At 37.7% G+C, this 25,580-nt stretch overlaps 1 protein-coding gene across 2 annotated transcripts in view; it reads left to right on the forward strand.

Annotated features, from left to right (window-relative positions):
- The window catches only part of SORCS1 (sortilin related VPS10 domain containing receptor 1), a 424,943-nt gene that overhangs the window by 365,377 nt on the left and 33,986 nt on the right, over positions 1 to 25,580 (forward strand). For both annotated transcript variants that reach the window (XM_015814373.1, XM_029283822.1), the window contains exons 13-18: positions 733 to 824; positions 2,530 to 2,637; positions 4,003 to 4,120; positions 5,576 to 5,706; positions 15,670 to 15,783; positions 16,469 to 16,640. In XM_015814373.1, the coding sequence (XP_015669859.1) occupies positions 733 to 824; positions 2,530 to 2,637; positions 4,003 to 4,120; positions 5,576 to 5,706; positions 15,670 to 15,783; positions 16,469 to 16,640 (735 nt within the window). The remainder of the gene's footprint in view (positions 1 to 732; positions 825 to 2,529; positions 2,638 to 4,002; positions 4,121 to 5,575; positions 5,707 to 15,669; positions 15,784 to 16,468; positions 16,641 to 25,580) is intronic.

A 25,580-nucleotide genomic window follows, 5' to 3' on the forward strand; every position in this document is an offset into this window, starting at 1 on the left:
ATTTGTTTTCCAAGAGCAATGGACTGTCTTTCCATTCTATTTTTGTGGTAGTTAAATCTGCATGATTTATTTATTTGATTTATATCCCACATTTCTAGTCAAATGAATACCTATTAGAGCTACGGTTAGCAAAGTATACAAATGTTGGAATTTAGAACATTTTCTTTATGTAACTAAAATTTTCATCTAAGAAAGTTTATATGCTGTAAGCATGAAAAATGTATGCATTTATATTTTACTGTTTGTGTTTGGCTTGGAAAGCTGCAGATAAGGCACCACTGAATAATTAGTAAAAGAAGAATTAATAATGATTAGTGTCATTGTTCAACAACTGTAACCTTTTCTTTTGAATAAATTGTTATTATTAATCCTATGCAGGCAACATATTATCTGATATTCTCACCATGTATACAATTATATAGATGAAGACTTTCATTCTGCAGATGACCAAGCTCCCTCCCTCCTTCCTTCCTTCCTTCCTTCCTTCCTTCCTTCCTTCCTTCCTTCCTTCCTTCCTTCCTTCCTTCCTTCCTTCCTTCCTTCCTTCCTTCCTCTTTTTTCTAAACAGTGAAATAAAATCTTGATTGTTCTCATTCCTAAGAATATAATTTATTGGGGGAGAGGGCATTAATAGGGTTAAGTGTTTATATACTTATTTATTACAAAAGAAACCTGTCGGCCCTTCGTTCTGCATACAAAGGACTCCATGTATCTTTTTATGTGTCTCACTAGATCTTTGAAGATGAACACAGTGTTCTTTATCTGGACCAAGGTGGGGTTTTGGTTGCTATGAAACATACATCTCTGCCTATCAGACATCTCTGGTAATTAATGTAACTTCTCTAATTCCATTCATCATAGAGTCCTTCAGTGTGCATTATATGCCATTAGTAGTTGGATTGTGACCAAACTTTTTACTAAGTGCCAGGATTTGCCAATTAAACAAATGAGCATGTTGCCTCTTTTCATCCCAATAAAACTATATCTGCATTTTGTACATACAGTTTTTGACAAACAAAACACTTGCAGGGCAATAGTACAATCTACATTAGTATTAAGAAGTTGCATTGTTTTGTTTTAGCTGAAGGTTAGAAAATTTAGCTGCAGTTTAGAAAGATATAAAAAACATTGAAGGTTAAACTCTATTGAAACAGAAGAATAAGAAAACAAATTACAATAAGAGACTCAAGAAGGAATATGGTGTAAATATTCACATTGGGGAAAAACAAATGCTTTTTTAAAAAAAAAGTAGTAACCAAGGACAAATATAACAGAAAAGTGCAGATTCTATGCAGAAGAGCATATTTTGATATCAATACAACTGACCTTATTTTGTTCCTATACTGGGTATTTCTAACATGGGGCAGTCTTAAAAAAAAAAAACTTCCTTAAAGAGATGCTGTGTTTGCTTTCCCGTACTTTCAAGAACATCTCTTTGAAATCATTAGTGAAATATACAGAGTTTTAATATTTATGATTTGCCATGTACCCAATATGACAGGATCTCAAATGGGTAGTTGCATCCACGGTTACTAGGTGTAAGAGCAGTTGTAGTTCTAATTCTGTGATACTGTCAGTATTTATTCATACATTTCTGAACATTTATTGACCTCCTTTATTGTAGCAGCTAAGATTTATAAAGATACATATAGAGTGGGTTTCTTATCTTAGTTTAAACCTGTTTTTGTATTAAAGTCGTTCTAAGCGAAGAATCCTTCCCCTATCCCCTTTGACATCTGTTATTATACTTCTAGTGCACTTTACAATTCCACATTTTACAATTGAAGCATGATATTCATGTCCTCCAATGGTGACTCCTACTGTTGAATTAAAGTTCTCCAAAGCCCACATATCATGAGGGATCTTGGGAGCTATAATTCAACAACCACAAACTTGCATTATCCACATTGACTTATGACCACAATTGAGCTGAAAGTGAGACATTTGTTAAGTGAGTTTTGCCCCATTTTATTGCCACAGTTGTTAAGTGAATTCCTGCAATTAATAACCCAGTTGTTAAGTGAATCTGGCTTCCTCATTGACTTTGCTTGCCAGAAGGTCGCAAAAGATGATCACATGACCTTGGGACACAGCACAGTCATAAATATGAACTAGTTGCCAAGCATCTGAATTTTGGTCACATGACCATGGAGATGCTGCAAAGGCCGTAACTGTGAAAAACAGTCATGTCACATTTTTCAGTGCTGTTGTAACTTAAAATGGTCACTAAATGAACTGTTGTAAGTCGAGGACTATCTGTATTTTGTTTTTCTGAACAAAAATACATGCCACTTTAATATGTGAACATTACACAAATAAACACATAGGAATATATAGTCCCTTGGGAAATTGTGTGTCCTTAAAACAGCTTTGCTCTATTATTCTTTTCTTTACTGTAATGTTTTAGGAACATTGCAGTTTTCTGTAATCTGTTATGAAAAGCTATGGAATTTATAATACTATTTGTTATCATATACTAAGAGATTATTTTTCTTTCTTCTGTTACTTGCTTTGTCTTGTTATCACCAGGTTAAGTTTTGATGAGGGCAGATCTTGGAGCAAGTACAGTTTTACCTCCATCCCTCTTTTTGTTGATGGGGTATTGGGAGAGCCTGGAGAAGAGACTTTAATAATGACGTGAGTAGACATTATTAATATCTCCCATGAAATAACACCAGGATCCATTCTATTATTAAATATAGAAAATATAATAGATGAAATATCATTTGTCATCTAGGAATATACATAGAATATGGAGTGTTACACTGATTACTTCAATATGATTCTAGTCAGGCCTTTTTTTGTCATAGAACACACCGGAATGGAGTTCCGGCACTTTTTTCAACAGATTTTCCAGAGTTGCCTTGAACAAAATCCTAGTCTTTTAGATAACCTAAAAATTGAAGGTTTTTTTTTCAACTACAAAGGTAAACCTTGTAGGGTAGGCAAGGCGGGTTGTATGACATGTGTGAGTTCCAGCATCTTTTTTTTTTTTACAACCACTCTTTAGTGGTTTTTTGCAGATCCTCAAAATGGTGGTGGTGGGGGTTTGGTGTAGATTCAAGCAAAGGACCCCTTCGGATATGGACATGGAAAGAAGGAAAGGGGTGCCTTTCTTCTAGTCAGCAAAGCATGTCAGATGTACTTCACTGCTTTATCATGTATTGAGGAGTACATGCACATAAGCCCGGTCTGTAAAACAAAATAGCCTGTTCCAGCAATTCTCTCCTGTCTTTAACTTTAACCATATTGAACTAGAACAACTTGCATCTGTGAGATGAAGCACCAAAGTAGATTGTAGTTGATCTATGGTACATAACATAATGCTTAATTTTTCAGCAAATACTATGTAGCTGAATGTTTATCCATTAATTCCTGTTAATAAAGAGCTGTGTGCATGGATATGTGTGGATGAGTATTTATGTGTAATGTTGACGCAAAAGTTACGCTGCTTTGATTATTGCTATATAATATTTGATTACTGAAGTTTCAGTTTGTTCAACTTCATGCAGCCAGTTCCAAAAGAATAATCACCATCTACATCAATAATACTGGGAATCAGCATTTTATAAATATTGTAAATAAATGAAAAAATAAATAAATAATACTTGTATTTTGGTTTCCTTCCTTCCTTCCTTCCTTCCTTCCTTCCTTCCTTCCTTCCCTCCTTCCTTCCTTCCTTCCTTCCTTCCTTCCTTCCTTCCTTCCTTCCTTCCTTCCTTCCTTCTCATGAATCCCACTCTCTAGGTACTGGCCACCTATGTTCATAATTAAACCTGTAACTTACAATATCATTTGAAAGTTGTTATAATTTGAATGCATTACCAAGTAGAGATTAGAAGCTTTTTATGATTTAGGTCACAATCTTGTACACACTAGATAAGTCCTTTTTTTATTATAGGACATAATTTGTAAGAAGATATGTATAAAATTATATTCATTTCATTTTACCGATCTGTTAAATAATTGTCTCCTGTTTTATTGTTTTAATGTTTTATTCAGTGTTTTTGGACACTTCAGCCATCGTTCTGAGTGGCAGTTGGTAAAAGTAGATTACAAGTCCATTTTTGATAGACGGTGTGCGGAAGATGATTATCGACCTTGGCAGCTTCATAGTCAGGTAAAAAGTCTGACCTAGAATTAAACTGAAATGAATATAATTAGAAAGTTGGGATCAACCTAATTTATTGCTTCAAAATCATTGAATTCAGTACCTCTTAACACTTTGGTATACATTCTACCTGCAACTAGTAAACATTTATGGTGAAAGGTAAAATTTGAAACAAATTGGGGGAAAAAATGGCTTCATACTTCACTGTTTTGAATTGAGTGGTGAATTTCTCCACACCTATTTTAAAAGCCAATAAGCTACAGAAATAGGAAAAAAAGCAGCCTCAATCTTATAAGAGACGGCTGGGAGCTTTATAACCAGGTGAGGACAAATAGTTTGGATAGCGTATTGAGCTTGGAGCTTGACGTCATTGTGGACTCATTCATGACTGTTTGACATTAGAAAGCTCCCAGCCATCTCTTGAAAAATTGAGCCTGCCTTTAAAAAAAAGGAGCTTACTTTTTATTTAATACAATTTTGGTCAAATTTTTAAAATCTTGTTTCTTTTATTTTGTTTTATTCCAGGGGTCTCATCCCAGGGAGTAGGTGGGTGGGAGGTTTTTTTTTTCCATCTGATATGGGAATGGGAAAATAATAAATCCAGGCTCATACTTTTTGCTCTTAGTCATACATATATATAGTAGGAAGTCCTTGACTTGCAACCCTTCATTTAGCAACCGTTTGAAGTTATAATTGCACTGAAAAGAGTAACTTACAGTGGATCCTTGCACTTATGAGCACTGCAGTGTCTGCACAGTCCACATGAATCAAAATTCGGGCGCTTGGCAATTGGCATGTATTTTTGACAGTTGCAGCATTCTGAGGTCAGGTGATCAATATTTGCGATCTCGCCAGCCGGCTTCCAATAAGCAAAGTCATCTGGGGAAAGCCAGATTACCTTAACAACTGCAGTGATTACCTTAACAACTGCAGTAATTAGCTTCGCTATGGCAAAAAAGTTGTAAAATTGAACACAACTCACTCAACAACCACCTTGATTAGCAATAGAAATTTTAGCCGGATCCAATCTGGGTCGGTCACCAACCCATGTCACACACAGAACAGCCCAGAGCACACAGAGAAGTTCCCTGGGGGCTCCAGCACAAGTCCAAAAGCTTGGAAGACGAAACCTCTGAGGTCCTGGTGACCGACCCAGATTGGATCTGGCAACATTATCCTGGGACACATATATTCGCCTTCATTTGTGGTAGACATTCTAGCCCCAATTGTGGCCGTAGGCTGAGGACTACCTGCACCCACATATTTCTTTGCCATTAGAGCCCTACCCCCATGGTCTTTGGGCCACTGAATATGTGGCAACTTTGTTCTCAGAGTAGAAAAATATGAAAGTCCCCACTGTTTCTTCTTGCATTGGTATACCACAACTGTTTGTAATTTGCAAAAATATGCCTGATCACTCTGGTACTCAGTTACAAGCCCCCTCCCTTTCTTTTCTTTGCTCAGGGAGAAGCGTGCATCATGGGAGCCAAAAGGACGTACAAGAAGCGTAAGTCAGAAAAGAAATGCATGCAAGGCAAGTACGCTGGAGCCATGTCCTCTGAGCCATGTGTTTGCACAGAAGCAGACTTTGACTGGTGAGTTGTGCTTGCAATGTGCTTAATAACAGAGAATGAGCAAGGACACAGCTTATTTGGATTTAGCTATAGGTATGCATCTAGCCAAGGGGTGTCAAACTGCCGCCCGTTGGCCGGTTGCATCATATGGAGACCGCACCCACCCCAGCTACGGCAATGCAAAAAACGTCACAATACGTCGTGGCACGTCACGTGACACGGCGAGTTTGACACCTATGATCTAGCCTGACTTTACCCAAGGGACAAAAACTCCTAGAGATTGGATAGAAAGGAATTTTCTTTCTAAATTAATGTGGCACCACCTCAGCACATGCTCTTACATCAATAAAGTTATTGGACATACTACATATACTTCATAAATGTTTACAGATACAGGATTTCATGATATGAATACATGTTTTGTACTGTCTTACGAGTAAGAGTGTAGTATGCATAGGCAGTAATATACCATTACCAATTCATTTCTGCAAATGTGAAGAATAATACAAAAGTAATCTTGATGCAATGATACATGCTAATGTTCTCCAAGCACTTGAAAAAGGATAGCATTAAGGGAATATCAAGCTCTAACCTTTCCATGGCTGTCCAAAAAGGTGCTACAGGGTAATTGCAACTTAATTCAGCTAAATGCAATTATAGGCTTTGCACCCTACAGGTCTCCCATTTATATAAGTACTGTAGTCTCATTTAACATAGTTAGTTTCACTGCAGCCTTTCTTATAAACATAACTCCTCGCTCTCCATGCTTTCTACATTCAGTTCCTAAATCCTGTTTGCTCTGCAATGTTTTATAATATCAGTGACAAGCTATGAGAACAGAATTAAGCATACAGTAAAAATTGAACATTCTGGAAAGCTACAGTTTATTTATTTGTTTGTTTATTCATTTAATCAGTTTACATAGTTGCTCAACTTGCAAACTGCAAATCTGAGCAACTAACATAGAATTCAAGCCAGAACCAAACCCAACAAGGTTAAAAACAACACAAATAAAAATATAATGTAACTAATGCCAGCTATAGTCATTCAATTTCCAATAATTACAGAGAGCCTCATTCTGGGAAAGGCCAGGTCTTTGTGACCTTACTGAGGCCAAAAGGTCATCTGAATCTCTGGGGTTATGCTGCATCTGAGGGAAGGACAGGAACTAAAATTCTGCTAATTAAAAATCAGAATCCAAGAAGACTGGAATGTAAAATTTCTTAGCCCATCTCAACAAATATTTACCAATAAATCAGTCCAAAATTAAACAGTTCAATTTAATACCTGTCCACTCTAGACAAATTCAAATCACCAGGACCAGATGGATTACAGCTCAGAATTCTGAACAAGATGCTAGACGTGATCCTGGAACCATTGAACCATATCTTTCAAACATCCTGGAGCACTGGGGAGCTATTAGAGGATTGGAAAATAGCTGGCATGATTCCCATCTTCAAAAAAGGGAAAAAAATGGATCCAGGAAATTACAGACCAATCAGCCTGACATTAACACCTAGAAAGATACTGAAAAAGCTAATTAAGCAACAAATCTGTGAACACATAGAAGCAAAGTTATTACTAGAAGTCAACATGGATTTGTCAAAAACAGATCACGCCAGACAAATCTTATTGCATTCTTTGAAAGAGTGAATAAATTAGTGGATCAGTGAAATGCTGTGGACATAGTGTACTTGGGCTTCATTAGACATTCAACAAAGTAGACCATAACTACTACTTAGTAAGATAGAAAAAATTGGCTTATATATCATCACTAGATGAATGTGTAACTGCTGGACCACCACACTCAACATGTCTTAGTGGAACTACATGGAGTGGGGTATCAAAGGTTCTGTCTTATAAGGGTCCAGTACTCTTCAACATCTTCATAAACAATTTAGATGAGGGGATAGAAGAGGAACTCATCAAATTTGCAGATGGCCCCAAGCTGGGGGGGGGGGGGAATAGCCAACACTTCAGAAGATAGGCTTAAGAACTAGGAGGATCTTGACAGAGGTGAATACTGGCCCTATCCAACAAAAGCAATTCAGTGGTAAAAAAGTGAGGTTTTACACTTAGCCAAGAAAAAACAAATGCCTGTGTATAGAATAGATGGTACCTGGCTTACTAACAGTGAGAGAAATCTAGGAGTCTTAGTGGACAACCATTTAAATATGAGCCAGCAGTGTGCTGCAACTGCCAAAAAATAAAAAAAATAAAAATGCAGTCCTAGGTTAGACATCCATTTGTCTGGAATGGCATAGGGTCTCCTTCTTGATTACGCGGTTGGACTAGAATACTTCTGTGTCCTTTCCAATGTTATTTTTCTGTTAATCATATATATTTGCCTCCCATCATATTTCAAAGAGATTCTGGGAGCCTTACAGCATTAAAAGCATTAAAATCGTAAAAGATATATTTCTAAAATGATAAAAATAGAATTACAGTCAAAGGTAAATTTTTAATTAAAAGATGGGGAAGGAGGGAGTAGGATGAGTGGGAGAGTGAGGTGGGATTGCCTCTTAATTCATCAGCCACCTCCAGTGTAATGCCCCCCCATTGGGGCCACAAGCTATCTGACAGAGCTAGTTCTTCAGGCCCTTACAGAAGGTCAAAAGAGTGGGAATCGATCTCACCTCAGAGGATAAGATGTTCCAAAGGGCAGGACCCACAACAGAGAGGGCCTTTTTCTTGGACCCTGCCAGTCAAAATTCCTTGACCGATAGGACCTGTAGCATGCCTCCTCTGCCAGCACGGGTAGGACAGATCGGTTGATTGGGGAGAGATGGTTCCTCAAATAATCTGTACCCACGCCATGCTGGGTTTTACACTATGAATTGTATCTGGAAGCAAACTGCCTGCTAATGCAGATTGCGAAGTAGAGGTGTAACATTGGCACCATCGGGCTACCAAGAACTGCCTGCGCTGCCACACTCTGCGCAGCTGAAACTTCTGAATGTTCTTCAAGAGTAGCCCCTTGTAGAGCACATTGCAGTAGTCCAAAAGTGAGACTACCAGGGCTTGAATGACTGAGCGCAGTGACTCCTGATCCAAGAAAGACCACAACTGATGCATAACACAAAGTTGTACAAAGATTCTCCTAGCCCAACTGCCGCTTGCTTTTTCAGCAGGAGTCACAAGTTCAGGAGAATCCCAAAGTTGTGGACCGGGTCAGTCTGGCATAGTATAACCCCATCCATAATTAAAGTAGTTGAAGTCCCGGAACTTGAAGCTCCATGGACCCAAAGGCATTCAGTCTTGCCGTGTTTCTCACACTAGCTTCTTTTTCTTATATCAGCACAAATTGGAAATCACCTAGAACAAAGTTTTATGCTGTTTTTTTAGCTTTTAAAGAAAATTATTTAAATTCTATTTATTTGTTTTATTTTTATTTTTTTTAAATCTTTTTTAAAAATCAAGAATCATGTTTGATTTGTCACAAATTCTGGGGAAACGTGCCTATTTCCTGTGACAACAGAATAACTAATACCTGAACTGTGCTTGAAACCATTGTATGTTAAAGAACAGGAAAGAAAGTAAATCAATGCAAAAGTATTTGATTTGTATGCATTGTCCACTTTTCACAGCCAGGGGGCAATAGTGTTTCATGAATGAATATCTCAGTGGAAATGGTGCACTTAGTCCAAGGAATAATATTTCCTAGCAACTGCCTAGAAACCAACCCGTATTTATTTAAGCAATAAATGGATTACACAGTGACATATGTGTTATTAAAGCATTTCTTTGACAGATTTTCATGGGCTTTATTCCAGCATGAATGGGATCATTCCAGCAACAGATCAAGTATTTTGTTTTTTGTTTTTTAAGAAAAAAGCTAGGTCTAGATTAGCATACTAATACATCATCATCATCATTGTTGTTGCTGCTGTGATCATTCTGTGTATATTCTATTTTCCCTAATGCAGTCACTTTTAATGCAATTTTCCATGACATCCATCTCTGAAGCATTTTTTTTATCAGATAACTGTGTTACAGGGTTTTGAGGAGTGCTGAATAAATGGATAATTGTGATCCAGAAGACAGAGTAATTCTGTGGGAACAAATTAAGTTGGTTCACATTAAAACACAACTTGAAAATATTTCTCCCTGTCTCTATCTATACTACACTAGTGTTCTTCAACAAGAAAGAAAGTTTTATTTCTAATTTAATAATTAGGTAAAACAATTTCCAGGCAAAACAATAGGATGCATGGTGATCCTAAAGAATTTCATTAAGACCAAAGTCCCAATAATCCCAAAAAGGGGAGGGGAGAGAGACAGGACCCATCTACAACATACAGTGTAGGACTGTATCAGCTACTATGTAGGACAGATAGGCAGAAAATTAGCAGAGCCCATCCATGAATACCAGCTAGCTGCCAGAATATACAGTGAAAACTCCATCATCTCACAGCACATGCCATGCTCAACCACAATTTCAGATGGGAAACTGAACATCCTACACCAAGGTAAATCCAAAAATACCAAGGAATTCCTGGAATCTTGACATTCAGACAAATTAGTCATATTTAAACACATAGAAATAAATGATATTTACACACTGTTCAGAAGAGGCAACAAAAACTAAGAAGGAAACAAAAAGTCCAGAGTACATTCTTTTCTACATAAACACACAGATAAGCTGGGATTATACTAGAGAGACAAACAATCAAGCAGAAAGCAATACCCTAATCAAGGAATTACCCAGGAGAAAATTATACTCCACATAAACTGGCAGAGTGGGAGCAAACCCCACACTCACCAGCACTGATGATGATATCAATCGGAGTAAAGAAATATCTGTAAGCAAACCAAGAGAGAAAAAACGATTCAGCAGTTCAACCCTGAGCTACTTATATCCTCTAATATTAGAATTTCATTAAGGCCTAATCTTACATTCTAACACAGATTGTTTGTTTTATCTCCCCATTCTTTTAAAATTAATATTAAAATGCATATCTGTGTGATATATTATTGGCTTGGATTAAAAATTGGGGGAGGGAAAGGAAAACCACATGCATCTTCCTAAACAAACTTCCCAGGTTCAGTTTATAGTCGGTCACTTATTCACTCAATCAGAGCCTATTGAGGAGCATGGATCTTGTAAAGCCTCCCATGTTTTCTACTTGGGTTTTTCAGATAGGTGCAAGTACAGCAAACAAAACACATAACCCTGATCAACAGCCAAGAGAGACAGAGACACATGTAAATTACTTTTCACTGAACACTGAGGCAGATAATGTTCTTTCTTTTTAATTTGCTCCTCACTTTCTTCTTCTGATTCATCCATTCCTTGCTGATTTCTTTGTAGCTCCTTCTTCAAGCTCCAATCAGAAGCTCCATCCCACCTCTCTGTGTTTGCTCCTGTATCTTTCAACTTTCACCACATCTGCACATGTTCATTTCCATTCCCCAGTCTGCCCCTAGTCACTCCACTAATTCTTATTTCTGTAGTTCTCCCCTTTTTTACCTGTTTTGTTTTCTCCCCCACGTTTTTTACCTTCCTCCCCTCATTTCCAACAGCTTCCCTCTGATTTCATAGATCTGTTTCTAAAGTGAGTAAATTTAATGGGTAAGCTGCATCAACCCAAGGTATCTCAGGGCATTGCAGTCCATCTAGCTCTCCAAACAATTATTGGTAGTCACTGATTTTACTGGACAACAATTTTTTTTCCAAAAGTTTTGCTTCCTGAAATACTTTTGGTGATTGTGATAGATCCCTTCAAGCTAAATATCAATATCATTTCATAATCTTGAGAAATATGGAATTGATTTTTAACGTCTATAATGTATTTAATCGCATAATGTTTCTGACTTGCTGCATGAGTTGAACATGGCCAAAAATGTTTTGCTGCAAATGATTTTTGTTTGTGCTTAGTATCTGATGCATCTCACTGCAGTATCCAAAAATAGTCAGCCGGCACTGAGGGATCCAGTTGCCCTAATGCCCTTTTGCCATTGTGCCAAACTTTCATTATGTTTGTCAATAACTGCACCTAGATTTTCAGGAAAAGGTCCCAAGGGTGAATGCAGAAAATGAATCTTCAGTGACATGTTCCACTTCATGATTTTGTATGCAGTAAGAAGTTAGTCAGCCAACCGAAAGTAGTTTGGTGCTCTGTGGTTGCCAAGAAAATTTTCAACAACATCCTTGAATTTTGCAAGACTTAATATCGCTGTGTCCAATAAAACTCCACCATGACTTTGAATCATAATTTGGTCATGTCATAACAGTGATAAAATGGATCAGTCAAATGACTGACACAATTTTACAACCATTTTTTTTATGTGTGTTAGCCATGAAACAAATGCTGTGATTTTGCTGAAAACCATAAGTGCTGCTTTTTGGCAAGGAGGTCGTGTCACTTAGGTCACATCACCAATGTGTTGCTGAGTGCCTCAACTGTGATCATGTGACTGCAGTTAAGAGCTACCTGTAGTGTATTAGAGGCCCACATATCTGTGATTTATGAACATGATTATTAAGTTTCCCTTAAAAGGGAACATAATCTTAATTTGGGATTAGAAACTTCAGCTGGCAGGAAACTCAGTGTAACATTTCTTGGAATATGAAAAAAAAAATCAAATGGAGGGATGCCAACTTAAATGTTCATTTGTTGGTTGGGATAGCTTAAAGAAACTCCATTCAGAATTCATAATGTTGTTTACAGTACTAATATTCCTAATGTGGGATGCACTTTTCAGGAATTAATTATATAATCATAAGGTGCTACTATATAATGTGGAATATTGATCTACATGAGGATATTTTCACTGGGAACACAGTATGCAAAGATGTGAAGACTGTCTCCTTTTCCTGTGGGTTCAATGTTCATTTAAAACCACAAGCCTAGAAAAACTCTCTCAGAAAGAAGAGAGAGAAAGAGGCATATAATGTATAAGTTGGTTTCAACCTGTCACACAATGAAAAGCAAAATATGCCTTGCGAATACCAGATGCTTGGATGTAATGCAGCCTCTCTGGGTGCACTCAACTCCCCTGCTTGGATTTTAACAGTCATTTTCATCCTCTGCTGCTCCAGGTGATATTAGTTATATTGTGCCTACAGGTAGGCAGCAATTTGTCACTATCATCAGTGCTCTGTGTGCAACAGAAAGGAAACAACAAATTCATTAGATTGCAGGTCTGCAAGGTGACGAAAAGATACTAATGCCTTTATAATGAGATGCAATGGAGCTGCTGGTGACATTTCTCAGTAGCCTGAGCTTTGTGTGTTTGTGTGTGCTCTTACACTGCCATTCGGGTATACAAATTGATATCATTTATATCTTAACATGTTCATCTGGTTTTGTGTTGGAAAAAAAATCCATGTACTTTAAGACCAGATCTGTAGAAAGAGGAGTGGGTGATTACTAAAGGCAACACAATGGTAGTATAGGTGATGTGGAATTTCCCCCCCTCCACCTATCTCAACTTTTCCTCTTTATGGACAATTCTCAAGACATGTTTCTTCTTACCAGATTATGTGAAAATAAAAAAATGACATCAGAAGTGCGTAAATACTGTACCTGAAGCTGACCTTGTACAGATTTTCCTGGAAAGCTTCTTCCAAATCAGTATCTGAGTCCTAAGATATGAGAGTTATCTATACATGTATATGTAGGCAATGGTGCTGGAATTAATGCAGATAGTCTCAACGTATAACCAAAATTGGAACTAGAATTTCCATTGCTTATGCTATATTAAGTGGCTTGCACCCAATCTTATGACCTTTTTTTGCCAGGGCTGTTATTAAGCAAATCACTGCAGATGTTAAGTAAATCACATGGTTGTTAAGTGAGTCCAGCTCCCCCATTGACTTTGCCTGTCAGAAGCCATCTAAGAAGGTTGCAAATGGCAATCATGCAGACATGGGATGCTGCAAATGTTGTAAATACATGCTGGTTGCCAAGTGTCTGGATTTTGATCATGTGATCATGTGCCCAAGTGTGAGGACCATTCATAAGTCGTTTATTTTTCCTGTGTAACTTCGAATGATCGCTAAATGAATGATTGTAAATTGAGGACTACCTGTGATATAAAACTAGGAAAGCTGTTATTCTTGCTGAATCATGCTGTCAGACTGGCCCCAATCTGCTCCCTAGGAAAGAACAACCCTTGACTCCATAGGTGTTAGAGAAAAGGTACTTTTACTAGAGATGTTGAGTGCAGCATGAGTGAAGCAAGCTCTGAAGAAATCCCCAAAGTCCATCACCCCCCCCCAGAGTAGTCCAATCAGGTCCCATTCCGATATCAGAGCATCAGAGCAAATTCCTTTCCCAGAGCCGGTGTCCTTGAAGGGAGGAAGATGATTCTAGCGCGTCTGGTTCCTGTCAATGTCCATACTCTCCAATTTCCCACAAGATTCCTTCACATCTCCAGTACTCCCAAATGCCCCCTCCCCCCTGGTTATGGCAGTTGCTAGCAAGCTTCAAAGAAGATGAAGATGGGTAGCTGACACATGCAGGCTATGTTTACCCCTTTTAATAGATCCAAGCCCAATCAAACAATTGTGCAGTCTCTCAGAAAGACTTAAACCTTGCTACTGTTCACCTAAAAATATAAAATTGTTCACTAGAGTACATGAATATAAATCATACATTCAACTAAAATACCAAAAAAACCCCCTTCCCATATAAAAAAGAAAAGCACAGGTAGCATACAAGCATAAATCACTTGTGTTACAGGAAATCATGCTCTGTATTTTTGTTATGTATTTTGTAGACTTTTTAAAACTGAATTCCTGAACCTTTGATACAGATTCAATGTTATCACTTTTTAATTATATTAATACATGAGAGTTTGGCAATACAAGCATTATAGTTTGTTGACAATCAGATTCCAGAGAAAGCATCATTCATTTATGAATATTTGCTTTCTTCTAGCATATTAAAATGAGTTTTATTGCTGATTTAATGATCAAATAATATTTTAGTTTCTTTAGTAAAAAACACTTCAAAAATAACTTGGAAAAGTTGAATAAGTACACTACATTTGAAATCAGCTAGCCTTCTTCTGAGTATCAATATATTACAGAAAAAACTCAGGAAGATTACATATTTTTAAGAAAGAAAACAAAATCTAGGGTTTTTTTTAAGCTATTGCTACAAAGGAAATATTCTCCTCTCCACAATCATAGATGATTATTTTGCGGAGACAATTGATCAGCTACTGTAGTATACATGTCTTGTTCATGTATGAACTACATCCAGTTTCTGACATCTGCAGTAGAACAAGGAAACATTCTGAAGACATTATTGATTTATAATAAACCATCATAAGCTAAATTGGTGAGACTTGGTTTTAGAATTTAGAATGTTACAACTACATATCAAGAGAATAACAGCAGAACAAAAGACTTGTCCAATGGAATTAACATATTCATTTGCAGAGGTTTGGAATGAAGAAAAAGACCTTGGTGCACGTCCTATATAGTTACCGGCAATCTTCAGCTAGTCATTCTCTTACAGCACATTGTATTTCACTGGATGGTGTGAACATAAAATGATGGAAGATCACTCTCCTCTACTTATTTAACTTGCTTATACGTAGTCTCAGACTAATAAAACTCCAATTCAAAATTTAAAATTCAGAAACACCAATGAAACACAGATATAAAATTTAAAATTCAGAACAAAAACAAAAAAAGTCTGAAACAATTAGAAGATATTACCTGCTTTTTGTAAACCATAGCTATTGTAAGAAACTCGACAACGTTAAGGTTGTTGTCCAAATAAGATCTTGTAGATGGAAGATTAGTTTCTTGGTCAGAAATAAGGCTAAAGCTTCTGCTAATTTGGTTTATGAATGCCAGATGCCATGGGGAATTTATAGGAAGATGTATGCCCAAACATGTGTATCTGTATGTGTAGTAAGTGCATGTATCTGAAAGAAATCATATGGTTTTATATGTGAATTTAGATGTTTCCACTGCAATGGGCAACTTGCATTCCACTAAAGTAATGTTTCTTCTTCTCCAACTAGTGATTATGGATTTGAGCGCCACAGCAATGGCCAGTGTTTGCCAGCTTTTTGGTATAACCCATCGTCTTTGTCAAAAGACTGCAGTCTTGGTCAAAGTTATCTCAATAGCACTGGGTAAGTAGTCAAAGCTGTAAAATTTTATTTGTTAATATTATCAACTGTAATCTAATGGTATTGACCCATTACCATATTATTCCCCAGTCCATGGTTTTCTTTGTATCTTGAGTAATACTACTTAAAAATAGAAAGCTGAGTCAGGATTATTAAAAAAATATAAAAAGTATAATTATCCTTTATTGATTGCAATAATATCAGAACACTTTTCAAATTTTCCAAAATGGTGGGTTTAATCTGTTCCTCAACAAATAGAGAACAGCCATTAAGATTTATCAGTATTGTCTATGATCCTATAAATTTCCTATCACAACATTTAGCAGGTAAAAAAATATATACTGAGTTATAAAACTGAAAGTTTACTCCTTTATCCCCTCACACTTGTGAGTTTATTTGGCCCAGCATAGTAGTGGCAAATGTTACTTGCTACTTTATTCTGATAAAATAGCACCATATACATTTACCAGTGCCGTTAACTCTGATAACTGGTGTGTTAGTTCTTCTGCTCAATATCAGAGCATGACATGTGGCTAAAGTTCTGTACCAAGTCAACTTATACTGTTTCATGATTCAGTGGTTTTAAATATCTGACACATGACAGTGATGGTCTGGAAAAGGGAGCTATCATTAGAAACAAGCAGCTTGTAGCTGGCCTCTTCAGGATTCTTTGTTCTTCTTTTCACAGGTACAGGAAGGTTGTGTCTAATAACTGCACAGACGGTGTGCGTGAGCAGTACACAGCCAAGCCGCAGCAGTGTCCTGGCAAAGCCCCACGAGGACTTCGGGTTGTCACATCAGATGGCACACTGACATCAGAACAAGGGCATAATGTTACCTTCATGGTACAGCTGGAAGAGGTATGGTGTGTTTAACATGTTTCCCACTGGGGTTTCTGAGTCAGAATCATTTAGAAGAAAATGAATGGGACTGAACAGAATTAATTAACCAGTGTGATTTAACTGATTAGTGACTTGACAAATTTGAGCTGTACATCTGGTCTATCCTCCTATTATAAAAAGGCTTGTTTCTTTCCTCCATGGCCTATCTTGTTTGCTGTTTGTACCTCTGCTTTCACTGACACTTTGAAATAAGAATATCTGGGCTAATGTTGCAAAACAAATGGCAAGATTATCATGTACAGCATTCGTAAAGCATGAGTTTCTAGAACATCTCATTTTGCAATCAGTATGTAGTATTTGTTCACAGTCCCAAAAAATCTAGATTAAAGTGGTGTTGCAGCTTTTGACTATTTCAGATAATCATGTTTACTTTATTGCCATTATGGAAAAATTAAGGAAGGAAAAGGGGAAAAAAAGCTTTCTTAAATGGAAGAAAGATGCCTTACAAGAAGATAGGCAAGGGATCTTATGTAGTGTCTATCAACTGAGTAGTAAAAAGTATATGAGGAATAATCAACCAAAAATTATTTGGACACAGGTGTAAATTTTACGGTTGCTAAATATAAAGTAAAATCTGCAACGTATGGGCCCACAGCAAAATTCATGCTTTTGAAGTTTTCATGGGTCTCATCAGTCCTAATCTTTAACTGGTATATCACATTGTCTCTCTTATACCTTTCAATAGCATAAGGTGTATGCACGATTCAAATCTACATTGGTAAATATATTGGAGTAAAAAAAAAAGAACAATGCTATAGCTGGAGCTGAGGAAAAGGTTCCATTATGCAACTGGAAACCTTGTTTGTATAATAAATTTGCCATATGAAGGACCGTCTTTTCCAGGTTGCATCTTCCTAATCTACCAGAGCACAGAGGCAGGGAATGCTATAGATCCCTTCCTAAGAAGGTACATCTAGTGGGATCAAGAAGGCACTTCTCTGTGGTGGCTCCCTCCGTATGGAACATCATCCCCATGGATATAAGATTGGCCCCCTTTTTGACACTCTTCTGTGAGGCCCTAAAGATTTGTGTCCTGTCCTGGTACACACACACACACACACACACACACACACACGCACGCACATACACACACAGAGAGAGGGGGGGAGAAAGAGAGCATGAGTAGATTATGTGTGTTTATTTCACACAACCAATTCCATATGGAAGTGCGACCACAGTTTCTTTTATGACTAAGGCACAGGAATGGCACCAGCAGGATGACAGCTCCATGATGCTCGGGGTTCAAGATTCGGCCAAAGCAAATGCAGTTTGTTCAAGGCAGAACAAAAACCACACGACTCCAGCAGGTTTTTATTTGTTTGTTTATTAAGATTTGTAGGCCAGCCATCTTAACTCAAGGTAACTATGGGAACTTTATAAGTTTTAGGCACAAAGGAGGCAACTTGGCATCAATGGGCTCAAGACACAATGAAAGCAGCATGCTCTCAATGAGTTCAAGGCACAATGAAAACAACATGATTTCAATGAGTTCAAGGGACAACAAAAGCAGCTTTACTTTGATGGCTTCAAAGGCACGACAGTGGCAACATGGCTCCAGCAGTTTCAAGGCCTGATGAAGGTAGCTTAGCATCAATAGGTTCACGACAGCGGATCAAGATTATTCATGGATGAACAGATTACAAACAATTGTCTCTGACAAGCCATGGGCTCCAAACGCTGAAGTAAATAGGCATCGACTATTGCACCTCATTAGGAAGGCTCCTTGCAAGTAGCCTTGCCGACTTCCATTGCACCTCCCTCTGCTCAGCTCTGCTGGGGGTGGCAACTTCTTTTCTTCTGGCCAGCTGCAGCTGCGCCTCTTCTCTGGCCTGCATGGCTAATTGATCATCCACAATAAGTGGCTACAATTCTGCCTCTTCTCCTCCTTGCACAACTGGCTGATTATCCAGGTGCTCTCTCCCAGAATCCTGGTGTGCCTTGCCTAGATGATCCAAATTTGCCAAAGAGCCTTCCACATACCCCTGGTGCTCCCCATAGTGCCTTCTTAGATGTTCCCAGAGCTGGCTCTTCCTCATCGTCCAAGCCAGGGGTCTTCAAACTTGGCCCTTTTATGATTTGTGGACTTCAACTCCCAGAATTCTTCAGCCAGGCACTGCCTGAGGAATTCTGGGAGTTAAAGTCCACAAGTCATAAAAGGGCCAAGTTTGAAGACCCCTGGTCCAAGCCAAAGTCTGAGTGATCCATCACAACCTAGTTTTGTCAATGAGGTCTGGGGAGCTTGATGGAGTACATAAAGCGATTTATTTGATTGACTGTTGTTGCCAGACGGGTGGGGGGTTATTGCTTTGTAATGTTTTTATTTTGAGGTTTTATCTTAGTAAGCTGCCCTGAGTCATTGAGAGTTAGTTTGGGCAGCCATATAAATTTTCTTAAATAAATGAAATAAATTTGAGAAAAAGCAAATTAGAAGAAATATTATGGACCAGCAATACCATTTGACGTTGGTAGTTTTCAAGCTCATTCTGAATACCTGAGTTTCACTGAAGGGGATATAGAATTATATGGCTGGAACTAATTTACATAGTAAAGAGGTTTAGATTGTAATCCTGGATTCATTTATCAAGAAATAAACCCTATTCAAGTCAATGAGACTTAATTTTAATTAGACACATATTCTTTTAATTAATGCAAGAGATTAAAAACATTCATAATCTAAATTTAATAAAACAAAATTATTCCACCAGAAAAACTTTCTGTACCATTTCTATCAACCCTGCATCTTCGGCATAAGTAAAAAAGTTAATATGTATACAGAAGATATAAAGCAAATTACAAAGAATTTCACTCTGGAAGAGAAAGAGAAGCAACATCTGCCTGATACAAAGGCCAATTAAAACTTCATTTTAAACATCTGCAAGGATAAAGAGATAACACGTTAACATAACTAAAGACTTCCAAGTAGAATGTGAGGCTTAGAATTCAATTTTATAAAATTTGAGTTGCATCTCATTGTTTTAATACTTTGATTTACATATAAACCCCGGCATTTTGTAGAAAAAGAATCATGCTTACAGCCTCTTCAGTGAGATTGAAATTGACTGTTTGAGAATATCATCCTCATTAGAATGATTAAAATTAGCAATATCATCTCTTAAGCAGCAAAATGCAGAGGATGTAATCAAAATATAATAATGTTTGGTAAGCCTATCAGGTTGTTATATCAGAAGAATCAGGAAAACTGGAAGATGAATACAGCTAAGTAACCATGATCATCAGGCAAATATGAAAAAAGGAGTCTTCACTAGGACTTTGCTAACAAATGTGTCAAACAAAACCTCTTTCAAACTTAACTATATTTTGGCATAGATTTTGAGAGAAAACAATGCTAGGTTTCCAGGGTTAAACAGGAACCTATTTTACTATTTTAAATATTCCAAGTGTTACACTTCACATGATCTTGATTCTCTACCTCTATTAATGCAGCCTATGGTTGCGTTGTCTTTTTTGGTAGCTGCAACACACTGTTGGCTCATATTTAAGCGGTTATCTACTAGGACTCCTTTTGCGTGAAGGCAGATAGAAAGAATGAATTAAGCAGTTCTGCTTTCTCCCTGCTACCCATCACTTCCTCGTCATCTTCTCCCATTAGTGAACCAATTGTTTCCTTGACCTTTTTCTTGTTTTTTACATGTTTAAAGAAACCTTTTTAAAATTATTTTTGACATTTGCTGCAAGTCTTAGTTTTAAGCCTTAGCTTTCCTCACTTCATCTTTGCAGATTCTAGCTATATGCTGGTATTCTGCTTCAGATATATGTCCCTCTTTCCATTTTTTTGTAATTATCCTTTTTGTTTTTCAATTTTTCAGAGAGTTCTTTATGCAACACTTATTTGACCCTTGATCAAATAAATTGTATATGCAGACTGATTTTCTCAAGTCTATATTATTTTGCTCAAGATAAGGCCATTTCAATAATACATAAAACAAAAGACACTTCCACGTGCATGGTTTCCCTTCTTTAATAAAAAGCATTTTGAAGTCAGCTAAGCAATTGTCTTCATTCCTGCTAGCCTCAGAACATAGAGAACAGGCCAGGAATAGCTAATGTAACTAGTATTTCTGCAAAGCCAAAAGTAGTCCACAGAAGAAACCACAAAAATGATATTCAGTACCCCAGCTTCTAAATTATGACAACTCATGAAATACAAAGCCCCTTATCATTCCTTCTGCATATAAATTCCTATTGGAAACAGTGGAGGAAGGCTGACATGAAAATTTAGCAGCCAGGTGATTTCTTCAGAAGCTGCACTCAGGCATGTAGGCATAAATCCAGTATAAGCTGTTTGTCCAAAGAGAGAAAATTAAGAGGAATGTAACAGGCACGGGGGAGTAGTCGGTTGGACTCTCAGACTCTCACAGTCTAAATCCTCAACCCTCCCATAACTCTGGAAGATCCTGTATGATGATGTGGCTAGCAGCCATTTTATCCCAAGGAAATCTTATTTAGCCCAAATTTACTCAAGAAGAAGCTACTTCCATAGCTAGCTGACAGTATACATGGTCAGGCTAAAGTGCTTCCCAGAATAAAAATCACTGATTAATTAAAAATTCAAGTATAAAGTTAAAGAATAGAAAGTGAATTGAAAGAAAACAAAAGGCAAAGGGAAGAGAATATTTCTGAAGAAATTAAATTTATAACACAAAGACACAAATGCATACAAAATGAACTCACAATTCTTCATTGTATAGTCCATAAAATAAAATCAATATTCTAATGTGCATTCCACTTTCCACTATGCCTCAGATTGCTCTACAATATCCTAATTTCTAAACCATGTTTTTGTTGCTGGAAGCTTTTTGTCTTACCTGGATTTTCAGACAGCTCGGAGAAAAAAACACCAAGAAGAACAAAGGGGAATACATAGAGATCTACCGGAGATGATTAGAATTTGACTTTTGCAGGCTTCAGATATCCCTGCCTATCTAGATTGACAGGTCAGGTGTTGATTGTCCTTTAAGTCCTTTAGTGGCTGAATCTATTAGGATTAACTTTCTTTCAGTTCACTACGGTGGTACTGGCTACCACCTGAATGGGACAATTAATACTGGTTATTAACTTTAAAATTCATGAATAGCTTTGAGTTCAATCAGTGGGAGGTTGAGTGGTACAAATGTTTCTGTGAAAACTTAAGTTTGCCATGTCCCACAGAGCTCTTAGTGCCCATAGACTACAAAGAAACAAGGAAATAAATTATGCAATTTTATTTAGTGCTACAACTAAAGTGGATATAAATCACCTCAGTGACCAGCCTAAATTATGCTATAAGAACATGGATCTACAGCAGCTCTCAATCTAATGCAGAATCTTTGTGTGGACTGTGGGAGAATCAGTCTTCAGATGAATGGGATTGTTTAATAGACAAATTGAGACATACGGAATTGGGGAATAGGTCGTTGAAGCACACAGCGACCTGTGGTAAGTTTTACCAGAACATTTCCATAGCAACCCCTGAATCTCAAGATGCAAATGTTTCTTCTAAGTCCATTGTTCTCTGTAGATAACAGGCTACTTCCTGCCCTTCTATTATTGTGTCTATTACATTGTTACTTATAAGTATGTACGCAGACATTCCCAGTGGTGGGATTCAAATATGTGAACAACTGGTTCTCTGTGTGGATGCCGCTTCCAGAAGTCCATTCTGGGCCTGGGTAACAAAAAATTGTTAATTGGAGGAGGGAATTGAGCTTTGCTACTTTGTGCCAGGGGAGGGGAATTCAGTTTTTGGCTTCAACTATGTAGTGCCGATACTTTGTTTCTCGAATAAAAGATTTTTTAAGGAAAACAATGCCTCGAAGTTCTTTTGAAGAGATTCGTCTGTCGGAACCATGACACCAAGGTTCTGAAGGAACCAGCAGACATGATCTCAGAACCACTGAAGTATATCTTTCAAAGATCCTGGAGCACTGGAAAACTACCAGAGGACTAGCAAAGATCTGTTGTAGTCCCCATCTTCAAAAGGGGGGGGGGAATGGATCCAGGAAACTAAAGACCTATCAACCTATGTATACCTGGAAAGATTTTGGAAAAGATAATCAAGCAACAAATCTGCAAACATAGAGGAAAAAAAGTCATAACCAAAAGCCAATATGGGTTTATCAAGAACAGATCATGCTAGGCAAATCTTATTGCATTCTTTGACAAAGTGACAAAATTAGTGGACCAGTGAAATGCTGTGGATATAATTTACTTGGACTTCAGTAAGAATTTGATAAAGTAGATGACAACCTAGTCAATAATAATAACTTGGCAAGATGGAAAAATGTGGGCTAGATGGATTTGTAACTGGCTGACTAACCCCACTCAACATGTAGGCCTTAATGGAACTGCATGTATATAAAGGAAAGTATGCAATGGGATACCTCAAGGTTCTGTCTTAGGCCCAGTAACTCTTCAATATTATACATCAGTGGAACTCATCAACTTTGCAGATGATACCAAGCTGGCAGGAAAAGTAAATACTCCATAAGATAGGCTCGAGATACAGAAGGATCTTGATAGATTTGAACACTGGGCCTTATCTAAGAAAATGAAATTCAATAGTGAGAAAAGTAAAGTTCTATATTTAGGCAGGAAAAACCAAATGCAAAGGTACAGAATAGGTGGTATATGACTCAGTAGTAGTAACTGCAAGTGGGCAATCACTCAAATATGAGCCAGCAGTGTGCTGCAGCTGCAAAAAAAGCCAATGCAGTCCCTAGGCTGCATTAACAAAGGCATAGGATCTAGATCATGCAAAGTATTAATATCACTTTATAATGCCTTGGTAAGACCACATATGGAATATTGCATCCAGTTTTGGTTGCATGATGTAAAAAAGATGTTGAGATTCTAGAAAGAGTGCAGAGAAGAATAACAAAGATGATTATGGGACTGGAAGCCAAAACATACAAAGAACCGTTGCAGGAATTGGGTATATCTGGTTTAATAAAAAGAAGGACTACGGATGATATAATAGCAGTGTTCCAATATCTAAGGAGCTGCCACAAAGAAGAGGGGATCAACTTATTTTCCAAAGCACCTGAAGGCAGGACAAGAAGCAATGAATGTAAACTAATCAAGGAAGATCCAACTTAGAACTAAGGAGAAATTTCCTGACAGTTAGAACAATTAATCAGTGGAATGGCTTGCCTCCAGAGGTTGTAGGTATTCCATCACTGGAGGTTTTTAAGAAGAGATTGGACAGCCATTTGTCCTGAATAATATAGAGTCTCCTGCTTGTATAGGGAATTGGAGTAGAAGTCCTCCAAGGTCCCTTCCAACTTTGTTATTTTGTTAAAACCAACCTGTTACAAAATGGAGCATTGAAAGGCAAAGATGTAGTAAATTGTGTCTCTGTTATAAATTATTACTTGACTAATTTGCACAGGTATAGTATAGAGGTCCCTTCCAACTTTACTATTATTATTATTACTACTTGATTTGATTACTAACCTCAGTAGCATTAAATATAAAATCTATTCCAACCATATATTCTCACTAGATTTATTGTGCAAGCGCTATGTATATGTATAAGTACGTGTATAAATATAGGGATAAATGTATACATATTTATAAATTTATTCATTCATTGGAACCAAATCAGAAGTTGAAAGATTAGAGTAAATTGAGAAATTCACTTGAACCTTCACTTGAGATTTAGCTTAATGATAAAAGAAAATGCTTAAGAAGAAAACTATCTCTATATATCTCTGCTTTTCTAATGTAATATAAATACACCTGCTACAACATATGTGTATAACTAATAACCTTCATCATACAGAAAGTATGTTCCTCAGAGCACTGGAACATATGTTTGAAAACAATATAGCTTAACAACTTGTTATTTAAAACAGGCACTCTTTCTCTGCTCCCTCTTCTGTTTTCCTTGAGTTATTTCATTTTTGATAGAAAACTACCTCACTGGTTGCATACTATACCTTTGCTTACTTGTCCTGGTGTTTCAGATATTTAAATGTCAGCATTTTGATGTGCCCTTTTCAGAAATCTGCTACAGCCTGAATTATATTTAATGGGCAGAAAGCATTTTCAGTTCAAATAATTTAAGCAATTATTGTGAAGAAAGGAACTTTCAGAGCCATTTCAAATCTTCCCATAAAAGAAACTTTGTGAGTAGCAGATGCAGATCTACTCTAATTAGACAGGAAGATGCAATTCTCCCCAGCAGGAAATCTTGGTAAAAACCCAAAGGACAATTTGTGCTGAGCTTAGAAATGACTTTTCCTCCTTCAGGTAGCAATATATAGTCAGTGTAAATTTGACCTATCAGATTTTAATACTAATGCTAATACTACTACTACTACTACTACTACTACTACTACTACTAACAACACCATTGGCACTGACAAATTCGCCATTAGTCACTTGCAAAAGGCGGCCTTACTAGCAACTGCTTCCATCCTGCGACCATATCTGTAATACCATTAAACTTCCACATACTATCACTCTCCGTCCGTCGGCGTCCTGAGGAGAGAAAGATGACAGGAACGCAGGAACGTGGTGCAAGCAGGGTGGTTTATTCCCCAGCCAAAACAAAGTCAGCACTGGGAGTGGCTTGCTCCCAGTGCTGTATATCGAGGTGCCACACCCCTTCCCTCCGCCCCCAGCAGCAAGCCAACATCCGCCTAAATCCTATAAATGCCTCTGGAGCCCGGCCCCACCCCTCCCTGGGATTAGTTCCGTAGGGCGTGATGTCCCGCCGACCGCTTGGCAGCTGCACTCTGCCATTGTCCTGGCTAGTCCCTTTGCAGTCTCGCTCGTGCAGGCAGTGGTCGTGCAGGCGGCAGTCGTTGCTGGCCCCTCCCCCGATGTCCGCGGTCTTCCCTGGCTCTCCGCGGCTTCCGTTCGCATGCGGCCTCCGTTCGCACGCTCCCCGCCTCG

Source organism: Protobothrops mucrosquamatus, unplaced genomic scaffold (assembly GCF_001527695.2).
Source record: "Protobothrops mucrosquamatus isolate PMUCROS unplaced genomic scaffold, P.Mucros_1.0 scaffold245, whole genome shotgun sequence".
In the NCBI taxonomy this organism is placed as follows: Eukaryota; Metazoa; Chordata; class Lepidosauria; order Squamata; family Viperidae; genus Protobothrops; species Protobothrops mucrosquamatus.